At 39.1% G+C, this 13,750-nt stretch overlaps 1 protein-coding gene across 2 annotated transcripts in view; it reads left to right on the forward strand.

Annotated features, from left to right (window-relative positions):
* The window catches only part of LOC129724542 (retinol dehydrogenase 12-like), a 59,748-nt gene extending 52,607 nt beyond the window's left edge, over positions 1–7,141 (forward strand). For both annotated transcript variants that reach the window (XM_055679527.1, XM_055679528.1), the window contains 4 exons: positions 5,884–5,989; positions 6,050–6,210; positions 6,274–6,678; positions 6,739–7,141. In XM_055679527.1, coding sequence (XP_055535502.1) covers positions 5,884–5,989; positions 6,050–6,210; positions 6,274–6,678; positions 6,739–6,958 — 892 coding nt within the window. In that variant the 3' untranslated portion in view covers positions 6,959–7,141. The remainder of the gene's footprint in view (positions 1–5,883; positions 5,990–6,049; positions 6,211–6,273; positions 6,679–6,738) is intronic.
* The last annotated feature ends 6,609 nt before the right edge of the window (positions 7,142–13,750 follow it).

Genomic DNA, 13,750 nt, shown 5'->3' on the forward strand with positions numbered 1-13,750 from the left:
TGACAAAACACAAACTTTGAAGCTATAGGCAGTCAAAGACCAGTCCACAAGCAACCGAAAAACGTCTGATCTGTAGGACAGTTCAAGACGCACTGATGTCGCACCCGTCTAATTTACTGAATGTGAAATAGCTTCCACAGTGCATGTTGTTCGTGTATCTTAATTCCCCCAATGTTAGGGCAGCTCAAAGGTTGTAATTAGCAACCGATTTTGAACAGCAAAATGCTTTTTTGAAGGCAAATAAAAAAATAATTGGCAAATAAAAATAATAATTTTCTGGCATCAACACAAGCAGACATTCTGTGCGGGATGCAATCAAATTCTGTTGTAGTTGTCTAATTTTTACTTTATTTAGTAAACTCCCCACTGTAGGGGCAGCGCAAACGCTGCGATCAGCATAACCGACATTGTTAGAACGCATTCACAAAAGCAGTTAGTTCGACTATGCAGAGCAAATATGAAGACGATTCAATCAATCAGCGTAAACAGAATTTCGTCGTCTCCCAGCTGCCAAGTTGTCACATGATGCAACACGCAACAGCGAGCAAACGAAATCGCTTGATGTTACAAACCGCAATAAAATACGGGTTAAAACCGTTGCGTGTGTGAGAGCACCATCGGTGTTTATTCGCTGGATACACTATTTACTGTCTACTGAACGCAATAATCTGCTTACATGCGACATGGGGACGGGAACATTTTCTTCAACCAAGCTGCACAACACGACACAAAACATGTTATTTTGTTGCTTCAATAAGAGTGCTATCGGTCCGGCTCGACAAGAAATCATTTTTGTGCATCCGTGCTACGAAACTGAGGAAAAACTTTAGAAACTGAAAAAAGAGGTGGAGCTTATCAAATGATCGCTCTGAGCCGGAATGAAGTCACACATATTTTTCAAGTTATATCATTCCACCACGTACGTAAAATAATTCATTCCTATTTTCATCCCTATATAAGAGCCTGTTTTAGGCGAAGCCGCTCATAGTAGTTCTGAACAGCGACGACAGCAGTCCTCCCTTAGCAGCAGCGGGAGCGAGCAGTGGGTACCATCGATAGCGGATAGCGGCCACAACTGTGGCATGGCTGCGAATAAGCGTAGCAGTTTCAGCGGATCTCACCACCGATAGCAGCAGGGCCAGCAGATGCAGGTACAGCGGATACCAATGGCGGCCACAACTGTGGCATGGCTACGGATAGCGTTGCAGTTGCTCAGCAGTTGGGCTAGCGTATAGCCAGCGGCTTGCATGAAGTGAATACATTAGCCAGCAACTTTCTCTAAGGCCTCTGCCATACTAGACGCGAAAAGCGGCGCGAACCGATTCGCTCGGCCGTAGGTTGATGTACAGCTCTACTGATGGCTGTACAATTACCTACAGCTGAGCGAATCGGTTCGCGTCGCTTTTCGCGTCTATTCTGGCAGAGGCCTAATGGGAAAGTTGTATCAGTTTGTTCAGAAGAATATTATTGTCGGTAATATTACAGAGATGCGATTGCGTAAATCCGATTTTGAATTGAACAATTGTTCTTTTGAGAACAAATAACACACTTATTTGAAGTGTTAATAGCTTTTGGTACCAATAGCAGTATAGTGACAGCCTCAGCGGTAGATGCAGATGCAGCCGGTACTTCCCTGAGGCCGATGTAAAGGTAAATGGGAGCAGCACGGCGCAACAGTTCGGGTTATGATTAGACGCGCGTCATTTTTCGTTGTTGATATTCCCCACATGAAACGACGCGCTTTCGTATGATAGCGGTGGTATTAGCGGTAGATGCATTTGCCAACACTTCCTCCAGTAAAGCCGTGTCTAGTTTTCAATGTGAAAACACCTTTCTCATTGTGTTGACCGTGCGCCTTAGTCCTCACTATCAATTATAAATTGAACAATTGTCCTTATAAGGACAAGAAATGAATTAATGAAGATTTAATTTTGAATAAGAATACTTCTCTCAGGAAGTTCGGCTACATAGGGATGTGAAATGAAAATCTAAAACTGAAAGAAGTGAGGAAATTTTCAAATGCTAATAAATCGGTTAGTTTTCGATGGATTTCCTTCGTTTTTGCAGCAATCGATTAGAAAATCTTCTAAGATTCCTACCAAATGCATGAATTTGCAATTTTATCATTCGAACTATTGTACTATTGAAAACTCTTAGGCCTTGTCAAAACACAAAATTCGACCTCTGATTGGTCGTTATACCGCACTTTCCCAAGCACGGTCGGCAGAGTTATGGACCTAGTAAATTGGGAATGCATCATTTGGCCTATATAGGAGCTTCATCAGAAAATAAACAAACATTTCATCGGATATTAAATTGAACAACTGAAATTTGAAGAACACAAATGATTATTTGAAGAGTTAATATTTTCTCGTTTTGCGCTATAATCCAAAGTTAATTATAATCATCTACATGCATACTCTGATTATTATTACGTGTTTGCGTCGCTTAGTGTTTGGCTACGGTCATGCAGAACGCAAATAACGGCGCGATGCGATTCGGCAAGACGAAATCTGTTGAAATGTATAGCTCTACTTCGCCTTAAAAAGAGCTGTACATTTCACCACGGTAAGGCGAATCGCATCGCGCCGGCATTCGCGTTCTGCATAACCGTAGCCTTTGTTCCGTTCCCGTTTAATGATGTCGTATTAAATGTGCATATTACAATTCGGCAGCACTTCAACTTCTCATTTGCACAAATTTTAAAAATATCCAATGAACTTCATTCAAAATATCAGACAAAAAGAAATTACAATACTGCCAATGAACGGTCAACGTTTATTTACTAGAAAAAATGACTGACACGCAAGCAGCCAGGTTATCTTTCTTGTAAAAGTATTCTACTTCAACCTTGCGGTCGTGGCTTTGCATAAAACCTTCTTGTGATTTTTTTAAGATGGAAAATTGTTTACGTTGGAGGCTCTTTTCAACAATCAGAATGATCGTGTTTATTCTTGCCGATAAACGAAGAGTGGAACGATTGACGAATGCTTCAGCTGTGATGGTTGGGGAGCAATATCCAACAGAGGAAAATTACCACTGCTATTTATCAACAGGGGTGTGAAAATTAATAAAGAGTACTATCTACAACACTTCATTAAAGACCATTAGCTGTCTTGTGTCAGGGAATTGTTTGGAGGAGAAAGTTTCTGCATTCAACAAGATTCAGTGCCATCGCTTAGGGTATTGGTTGTTTAGAAGTGGTGCAACAAAAATTTACCGTGTTTTATCAGCACCCCCGAATTGCCCGCACCCTCTCCCGATTTAAATCCATTGGACTTTAGCATTTAGGGATTGGAAAGCTGGATGAAGTAAAACACATGACTTTGGTTATCTTTAAGAACCGTTTGGTGAAAATCTGGGATCCAATGACGTTCGAAGTCGTGCGTGTGGCTTCTGATAATTTCGACAAGCGTTTGCGGACCGTAAGCAAATGTAAAGGCGAAAGATTTGAATTGACCTGGGATGACATTGTGCAGCTCGATTCGAATGATTTTCGCTCTTTCGAGCACGTTACACACTGCCAGTTTGCTTCGAGCCTGAAAGAAGCTGTCACTGTAAATTGTGCTTTGGCTCATCTAACCCACCAAGTTTAAAAAAATACGAAAAACACAACAAAACGCCCATCAGCATCAACATTTGAACATTTTTTGATTGAACCGTAACTTTACTACTCTACCATGATTATAGTAAAAAAGAACCAGAGAAGGAATTTTCATAGATCTGTTTAAGTTTCATGGCATAAATAAAATGTAGCACTGTTACGGTGACACACCCCTCCCCTACAAAATAACAGCTCAGAATGACGAAATTGATAGAGTACTCTCTGTAAAAAATATAATATCGTAGGTCGTTATACATTTTTCTCATCAGTTGCCCTAATGCGAAAATAAAACGTTCGTTAGTAGTGAAATGGTTTATTCATATTCATCATCATTTCAAACTCATTAGCTTGTGCATTGTCGCACTCCCACGTTTGTTTCGTACTGGTGAGTGTGAAAATATTGTCTTTGCTGCATCAACCATAACTATATATATTTTCTAGGCATGTGCATGAATGAATCCTATTGCTAATCCCAATCCTATGAAATCAATGCAGTGGCACGAGTGACGTCGAATAACCCTGTGTAGACCATTCTAGAATTTTCAGCACGAAAAAAAAACTTTTCATATAGTTATGAATCTCCTCACAGTTGGAAAATATGAAACACCACTACTTAACCGGTACCGCAGCAGTAACAACAACAACGACAACCGTTCATTGATTTCCGCAGCAACCCAACATCACAGGTTGATTCGAGTAACCCGCTATATAATTAAATTGCAAGGGAAGCCGGCTGGCATTGTTTTGCATTTCCCATTACAAGCGAAAAAACCAGGCGCACACGCCTCGCACGAACCGAGAATCGAGTGATCTAATTTAATTAATTCACCAACGTCAACAAAGTTCAGTTAAACAAACTGTGAACTCAGGTCCAGTTTATCAAACAACAAAACTGATATCGGAGTAACTTCTGCAAAACACTTGCGATTATGCAGCAAAAGCCTACTTCCAGCTTGGCGCGCGACTTCTCGCATGCTGTTCATCTAGATCTTGAAAATTGCAGCACCGCGCACGGGTTACGCACCTGAGCCTGCGGTTCTAATGTTGAATTTATCTACAAAACACAAATTTGTTTCCGTGTTAGTGGCAGCAGGGGTAATGCTACTTTCGATTACTTCAAGTCGAGAAATGCTCGAAACCGTAGCCCCGATTTACGCTAGTCGTAAGCTGTAAACTTGTTTGCCGAGCGACGGGATTAAACGACAACAGTTTGTGTACATATGGCGGTTGTCGCCTTTGCGTGACTTTCCACCATTGTAGGCTTAGAATTATGTAGCTACCCTGCTAGAAACAATTACATCCGGTTGGGCAGTGGGTCATTTCCCTGTAGGCTGAATCTAGGGAAAAACAAACTACCAGTAAAACCAGGATCGCTATCAACAACGTTTTAAAACCACTCTCATTCACATTTTAAATATTCTTCGTAATTTATTACGCTTATTTCGGAAAGTTTCGACACTTTAAAATTTTTTACCTTTTTTTTTATTTTTGGTCTACTTAACATTTTTATTATTTTTGACCTTAACTCTATTTTTCACATTCTTAACCCTTTAAGTGCCCAGGTTAGTTTTTAGACGGACTTCAAAAAAATCTCTATGAAACTTTATAAAAATTTTTTAAATATTGATTGAGGCTTTTTAGAGGTTTAACTGAAGACCGTCTAAAGGCGGCACTGGGTCTAGGGTTAATATTTTTGACATTTGTGACATTTCTATCCCAACTGGTCTCGAGGTACGATGCTGGCCTAACAAGCCAGTCGTCGTATGTTCGAGTCCCGGCTCGGGAGAGACTGTTAGTGTCAGTAGGATCGTAGCGCTAGCCTCGCAATTGTCCTGTACATTTAACAGTCGGCTGCGAAGTCTGTGTATAGTAAAACAGAAGGTCGAATTCGGATACGGAATGTAGCACCAAGGCTTTGCTTTGCTTTGACATTTCTATCCCACTGCAATGGGTAGCGATGGTTTTAAGTAACAATGAACCAAACATAGCTTAATCGCTCCATTATCATTCTCAACAGCTAGGTGTACCTATATTCATCTTATTTCTCTCATTTGTCCAAATTACCGTCAAATTTCTACAAGTTTTGAAAGTAAATCTATTTGCTTCTCGATATTGTCAAGTGATTTAAAGTTTTAATTTGAAAATATGGTAGAATTTGACGATAAATTGATCAAATAGGTGTCATGAGATGAATATAGGAGCGATTACCCTATAAACCTTGAAACAGAAACAAGAGCAGTAGCTAATAACACAGAAATCTCTTTATTTTTCCCCAACAGAAAGTACTTCCAAGGTGGTCAGTTCAAGAACAAAGACATACGATTGGATGCCAAGGTTGTCATAATTACCGGTGCAAACTCCGGGATCGGAAAAGAAACTGCCCTCGTAAGAACTGTGTTTTCTACGCACAAGTATGTCACCAATGAAAACCCCCTATTTTTTCAGGAATGCGCCAAACGGGGAGCCCGAGTGTACATGGGCTGTCGAGATGTGAACCGAATGGAGAAGGCCCGCCAGGAAATTCTCGACAAATCGGGCAGTCAGAATGTTTTCGGTCTCGAGCTGGACCTTGCATCGCTCGAATCTATCCGGAAGTTTGTTCGAACGTACGTCAACATGGTTCTGTTTCAAAAATATCTGAATCTGAATTTATGTACTATTTATTTTAGATTCTTGACCATGGAGCGAAGGTTGCACGTGTTGATTAACAACGCCGGAGTGATGGCATGTCCCAAGGGTTACACCAAGGAAGGGTTCGAGCTTCACTTTGGTACGAACCACTTGGGACATTTCTACCTGACTAACTTGCTGCTAGATCTGTTGAAAAAGACAGCTCCCAGCAGAGTTGTGACAGTGTCCAGCGTTGCGCATCGGCTGGGGCGCATCAACAGGGATGACATTAACAGTGAAAGAGATTACCGAGAGTGGGATGCGTACATGCAGAGTAAGCTGTGCAATGTTCTTTTCTCGAGGCATCTGGCCCGCAAGTTACGGGGAACTGGCGTCAATACGTACTGTTTGAGTCCGGGAACAATCAACTCCGAACTGACGAGGAATCTTAGTCGGTGCATGAAGTAAGTGGGTACTTTTTTTTTATCCTGGTTTTCACTACAAATTTGGGGACTTTCTTTTAGAATTGCAGCAAAACCGATACTGTGGGTTTTCTTCAAATCGTCGAAATCGGGTGCGCAGACGTCACTGTTCTGCGCCATGGAACCCTCGATCGCGGGACACACGGGGAAGTACTACACCGACTGTAGACTCAAAGATCTAGATCCACACGCGAAGGATGACGCGATGGGCGAGTGGCTTTGGAAGATTAGTGAAAAAATGACCGGACTGAATCATCGATAACCGTTAGCTACGGATTTGCTCACCGGCAGATAGATACGAAACATAACCTAAAAAACAAGTCAATCGCAGAGTAAGCCTCCCGCTGTGCTGGGAAAGAATGAATGGATTAGCGATGCGTAGATCAAGTGTCTACTAGCGTTAAGTGAATGAAAGTTGATGAATAAAATATGAATAATCTCTTAAGTAATAACCGTGTTTAATATTGTATGAGAAAATTGCGCAATTAGTAGGAGTGTCTCCGATAGAAAATGGAACTTTTGTGACCGTTATATGATCCCTGCTCCCAGTAGTAGTCGTAAATTTCTATGACCGATATTAAATAATTATTCTAATGATTTAATCAGTAAGCAACGGCATCCAGTCATAGCCGTGCGTTTCAGGAAGGGGCAGAGTGAGTCGTATAATTGGTACCTATTTCAATTTGTGATTACAGTATACAGAATGCTTATTTGTTCAAACCCAAACTTTTTTTAGATGTTCCAGAATTCCGAATTTCTGAACTTTGGGTTTCCTATATTCTTCATTCCCTATTTCGAACGCACCCCAGAGCGATGATAACGGTAACGCAGTTCTCAGTTGTTCGCCGAGCAATTTATTTCACTTATCTAGCGTGTGAGGATGAGCTATTTACAAAAGATTCACTGGGCTTCTGATCTGTCAAATTAAGAGCGTTCATTCGTCAGACAAACTATTACTCAGTGCTCTCTCTGCAGCAAATGGTGTGATGTACATTGAATGTAAACTCACAGTTGTTTCACGCTTTTCGGATCCTGTATTTTTTCGTACTTTATTGATGCTTATCTCTCATCATGATGGAGAAAGTTTAGGTTTTCTGGATACGTATTACTCAGATTTTCTAACGATTGACTATTCTTCTCTGGATTTCGATTGTTATGGAAAAAACATGCACTTTACAGGTTCGATAATATTTACATTTACAACATTACATTTATTATCGTTTTGGATTTGCCATCGTAGAAAAAATTGAATTTTCGGAACCCTCAAATGTTATGCCTAAAGTTAGTTTTCTAGGTCATTGTTGTTAACGTTTGCATTTGAAAAATGGACAAAAATTGCCTTCTCACGCACTGACGCAACTAATATAGGCTACATGATGTAGCATCAATCAAAGTAACTCATGAATCAGCTGAAAACATTTGACAGCTCTATCAGCCGAACTCTAACCGTGATGGCGAAAACAGTGAAGTTCAGAAGTGTGCGCGTTCAAAAAAGGTACCCCACCGCGTTGAAAACGGACATCGTGCGGCAGTTCGTGGATACCGCATACGCCCGTTAAGGCATCTACAACATCTTGGCACCATTGGACAACAATCAGAGCATCGAAAGAACGGCCGGTTCCGGTCCCGGATCCTGAGCGCAAGAAGCTCCAAAGGATGCTGAAAAAAAGACCGAGGGAAAAGTGGCTACATCGCTGAGTGCGCTTGACCGGATGGTCGATGCAACCAGCCAAACAGTGAGTCAGTGCGTCTTGAACTGTCCTACAGATCAGACGTTTTTTCGGTTGCTTGTGGACTGGTCTTTGACTGCCTATAGCTTCAAAGTTTGTGTTTTGTCAGTGTGTCTTTTAAAGACTACCTGAAAGTTATTTCCCATCAGTCTTTCTCAAGACTACCTACTTTTGAATTTAACATTTGTTTTAACTTTTTTTCGTATCACCTGAAATGGCTGGACGGAAAAAGAAACCTCGCATCGCTGCGGGGAGGAAAAGAGAGGCATCTCTTTCTGACACTTCGAGTGTCTGTAGTGACAATCCTTTTGATATTTTGCCTGAGCAAGAAGCTGGTGAAATGGAAGTTACCAATAATGAAACTATACAAAATATAAAATCTTTAAAAAAGGAGAAAGTTCCACCTATTGTGGTAACTATTTCTTCAGAATTTAATGTATTCAAAAAGGAACTTTCAACGTTTGTTTCTGACGTTAAAGTTACCTATCAAATTGGCCGTAGAGGTGAATGCCGCTTATTAGCCGACTCAGTAAAGGGTCGTGATCGTCTTGTTCAGTATTTAACTAACAAGATGTACAAATTTTTTACATATGACACCAAGAACGCCAAGCCGTTCAAGGTTGTCTTGAAAGGTCTCACCAACGATCAAACCGTTGATGAGATCAAACTTACTTTAACAGAATTACTTGGCATAGCCCCTACCCAAGTAATTCTAATGAAACAAAAATCACGAGGCGAAAACAGTCAGAGAACTGGAATTTCCCTTGTTAATTATTTAATTCATTTTAACCGCAATGAGGTTAACAACTTAAAATTTTTTGAAAAAGCACATGTTTTGTATAATGTGCGTGTAAAGTGGGAAATTTATAGGAAGTATGGCGGAGGTGAAAAGCATATCACCCAATGCCGTACTTGCCAACGTTATGGCCATGGTTCCAAATTCTGTAACATGGACCAAAAATGAGACTCTTCTCACAAAAAGGACACATGTCCTGTGAAAGAGAGTAAAAATTTTCGCTGTGCGAATTGTAACGGCAACCATATGTCAAATTTTTATCAATGCCCAGTCCGTTTAGCAATTGTTAAGGCAAGGCAAGGTAAACAAAATTCAATTTCTCAATTAAAACCAACTTCAAAACAAAATTCTCCAAGCGTACCAGTGACGCATAGTTTACCTACTCCTTTGCATACCCGTTTAACTTATGCACAGGTTACAGGTAGTTCGAACATTATACCACCTAGTGTTGGTAGTTCGAAAATGACCGTTAATATGGGTAAGCAAAACATGCTAGAAAATAATTGTACACCTATTACTCCAGCTAATATTGCTGCCGAAAATATTTTTTCTAATGTCAACTGCCTGGGGCCTATTACGGCAGGTAAACTTTCTTTTTTTCAACAGGCAATGTTCGATCTCATGGACGCCATGTTGCAGGCAAAATCAATGTTTGAAGCCATTCAAATAGGCACAAATTTTACTATTAAAAATTGTTTCTAATTTAAAATTTAGCAATGATTTTAAATAAGACAATTAAAATATTAAATTGGAATGCTCGCTCATTGAAGGCCAATGAGAATGAGCTTTTTAATTTTTTAACAGTAAATAATGTGCATATTGCAATTATTACTGAAACATTTTTGAAACCTAACATAAAAATTAAAATATGATCCCAATTACGTGGTTCATAGATATGATAGGATTCAGGGTTCCGGCGGTGGAGTTGCAATTGTTATTCATCGCCGAATCAAACATCGTGCTCTTCCCCATCTTGAAACGAAAGTTATTGAAACTTTGGGAATTGAAGTTCAAACTGAACTTGGGATTTTATTTATTGCCGCAGCATATTTACCATTTCAATGCACACGCGAGCTCGAAAATTATTTTAAAGGTGATTTACAAAAACCCACCAGAAATCGTTCGATATTTTTCATAATCGGCGATTTTAACGCTAAACATCGTTCATGGAATAATTCTCAAAGTAATTCCAATGGCAAAATTTTATTCAATGATTGTTCTTCAGGATACTATTCTATTTTGTCTCCGAATAGTCCTACATGCTTTTCTTCTGTAAGAAACCCATCAACAATTGATTTGGTGCTTACAGATCAAAGTCATGTATGTAGTGATTTGATCACACATGCTGACTTTGATTCTGACCATCTTCCAATAACTTTTTCTTTATCACATGAATCAGTTTTAAACCCTATGAGCTCTGTTTTTAATTATAACAAAGCTAATTGGGAAAGATACAAAAATTATATTGAGAGAAATTTCAATAATGAACTTGATTTGCAAAACGAAGTGAATATTGATTCCGCTTTGGAAGCATTAAAATGTGCAATTGTTGATGCCAGGAATTATTCTGTTCCAAAGGCTCAAGTGAAATTTGATTCACCAATAATTGACGAAAATCTTCAACTTCTAATTCGTTTGAAAAATGTCCGCAGACGTCAATATCAACGTTCTCGTGACCCTGTTTTTAAAACTATTTATAAAGATTTACAGAAAGAGATTAAACATAGATCTTCTGAGAAATCAAAATTTTGAGACTAAAGTTGAAAAATTGAAACCATATTCAAAACCATTTTGGAAGCTGTCGAAGATTCTTAAGAAACCTTCAAAGCCTATTCCAGTTTTAAAAGATGGTGAACGTTTTCTTGTATCCAATGAACAAAAGGCTCAAAGACTTGCTCAGCAGTTTGAGAGTGTTCATAACTCAAATTTGAATTTTGTGAGTCCAATTGAAAATGAAGTCACACGTCAATTTGATTTAATTTCTTCCCAGAACTTTTTACCTGCAGAAATAATTGAAACTAACTTGAATGAGATTAAATCAATTATTAAAAATTTCAAAAATATGAAAGCACCTGGTGACGATGGAATCTTTAATATACTAATCAAACATCTCCCTGAGAGCACAATGGAATTTTTAGTGAAAATTTTCAATTGCTGCTTCAAAATTGCATATTTTCCCAAATTATGGAAAAATGCAAAAATTACTCCCATTTTAAAACCGGATAAGAGCCCAGCTGAAGTTTCAAGTTATCGACCAATCAGTTTGCTTTCTTCAATAAGTAAACTGTTTGAGAGAATTATTCTTAACAGAATGATGTCACACATCAACGAAAATTCAATTTTTGCAAATGAACAGTTTGGATTTCGCCATGGGCATTCCACAACTCATCAATTGCTCAGAGTTACTAATATGATACGAGCTAACAAATCTGAAGGTTATTCCACTGGAGCTGCTCTTTTAGACATAGAAAAAGCATTCGACAATGTTTGGCATAAAGGTTTGATTGCGAAATTGCAAAATTTTCCAATTTTCCTAATCAAAATTTAAATATAATATCTTGCTGGTCGAACTCTGCAGGTTGTCTATCAGAATTCAAAATCTGATAGATTTCCTGTCAGAGCAGGTGTGCTTCAAGGTTCAGTCTTGGGTCCAGTCCTGTACAACATATTCACTCCAGATCTTCCTGATTTGCCACCAGGATGCACAAAGTCATTGTTCTGCGATGACACAAGCATTTCCGTAAAAGGAAAAAGTCTTCGTGTTATATGCAGTCGATTGCAGAAAAGTTTAGATATTTTTTCTTCCTACTTGCAAAAGTGGAAAATCTCTCCCAATGCTTCTAAAACTCAAATGATAATTTTTCCGCATAAGCCTAGGGCTTCTTTCCTCAAGCCAAATAATAATCACGTTGTCAAGATGAATGGGGTTATTTTAAGTTGGTCCGACAAGGTTAAGTACTTGGGACTAATTTATGATAAAAAACTTATTTTCAAAGAGCACATTGAGAGTATACAAGCCAAGTGCATCAAATATACGAGATGTTTATATCCTCTCATTAACAGGAATTCTAAACTTTGTTTAAAGAACAAACTTTTGATTTACAAACAAATTTTTAGACCAGCATTGCTTTATGCTGTACCGATCTGGTCAAGTTGCTGTTCAACAAGGAAGAAAACGCTCCAAAGGATTCAGAACAAAATTCTGAAAATGATTTTGAAGCGTCCTTGTTTTGGTACACTCGAATTACATAGACTTACTGGTGTTGAACCATTAGAAGCTATGTCAAATAAAATTATTAACAATTTTCGACAAAAATCGTTGCAATCCTCAATTGCTACGATAAGCTCTCTTTATAGCCAATAAGTTAGCAATTAAGTTAGTTGTAAGTTTACTTCCCCTTTTCTGACAAGTAGGTTTAAATCCCTACGAATGATAAGTCCTAATTGCGAAAGCAAACAAATCCTAACAATTAAAATTACAAATTTCTAACAGTGTTGAGAAGTCACCATTTGTGATTGGACACACATACTCATTATTTACTAATATTTATCATAAATACTTAAGCTACTAACAAATCCCCCCTTAAAAAAAAAAAAAAAAATGCCAAACAGTGAGCTGCGGTCGATGACGCAGCGGCAGCAGCTGGATAAGATAGTCAAGTCGATTTTGCGGCGAATTGCGACATGGCGGTGGTGATAGACGACGAGACCTATCTGACCCTGGATGGCAACAACTGGCAGGGCACTTCGTATTTAACTTCCTCCACGAAGGAAATGAGTTCATTTCACATACCAAGTTCTCTGACAATCAACGAGAAGGGAATGCCAAAGTCGCTCTCCTTTCGCTCCGGACTGACGTGAACGGGGAAATTTACAGAACGCAGTGCCAGCCGAAAGTTGCGTCGTTCATCGAAAAATGCCATAAGGGCGAAGACAAAGAGTTCCTGTTTTTTTTTTTGGAATTTCGTATGTTGATGCCCGATTTCCGTCGTTTTGAAGAAAATTCTGGTTTCCTAGATCCGCAATTCTTAGGTTTTCAAAAGATTCAATATTCTAGACTTAGGATTTTCTTCCTGAGATTCCAGGATTCCCAGAATTTAAATTTGTACTGATGTTGAATTCTCTTGATCATAACATTTTAATTCTCAGTTGATTTTTTCCAGCTACTGTCATCGAATCACGATGAACATTTTCGCCGTCAAACAGATTTGATCGCGGGTTTTTTTCCTGTCTGTTGTTCTTCGTATCATTTCAAATGAAACTGATGACTGTTTCAATTGACAGAGAAAGTGACGGAGAGAGAGCCTCTTTCCTTTCCTTCAGCGTGTTAATTGGAATTAGCACTGTATCGCGTCGTTTGATGATAGTTTTCTCCCACGCACGCCGCGAGACGCAGTTGGAATGGCAAAGGCATCCGTCACGTTAATTCCGATCAATATTTCGGACATTTTTTGCCAGTGATAGCCACTTCGGGTTGTGAAACAAAAGTTGCCGTCCTCCCTCTTCCTTATATATGCGTGTCAAGTGA

The sequence above is a fragment of the Wyeomyia smithii genome, chromosome 2 (genome assembly GCF_029784165.1).
Source record: "Wyeomyia smithii strain HCP4-BCI-WySm-NY-G18 chromosome 2, ASM2978416v1, whole genome shotgun sequence".
In the NCBI taxonomy this organism is placed as follows: Eukaryota; Metazoa; Arthropoda; class Insecta; order Diptera; family Culicidae; genus Wyeomyia; species Wyeomyia smithii.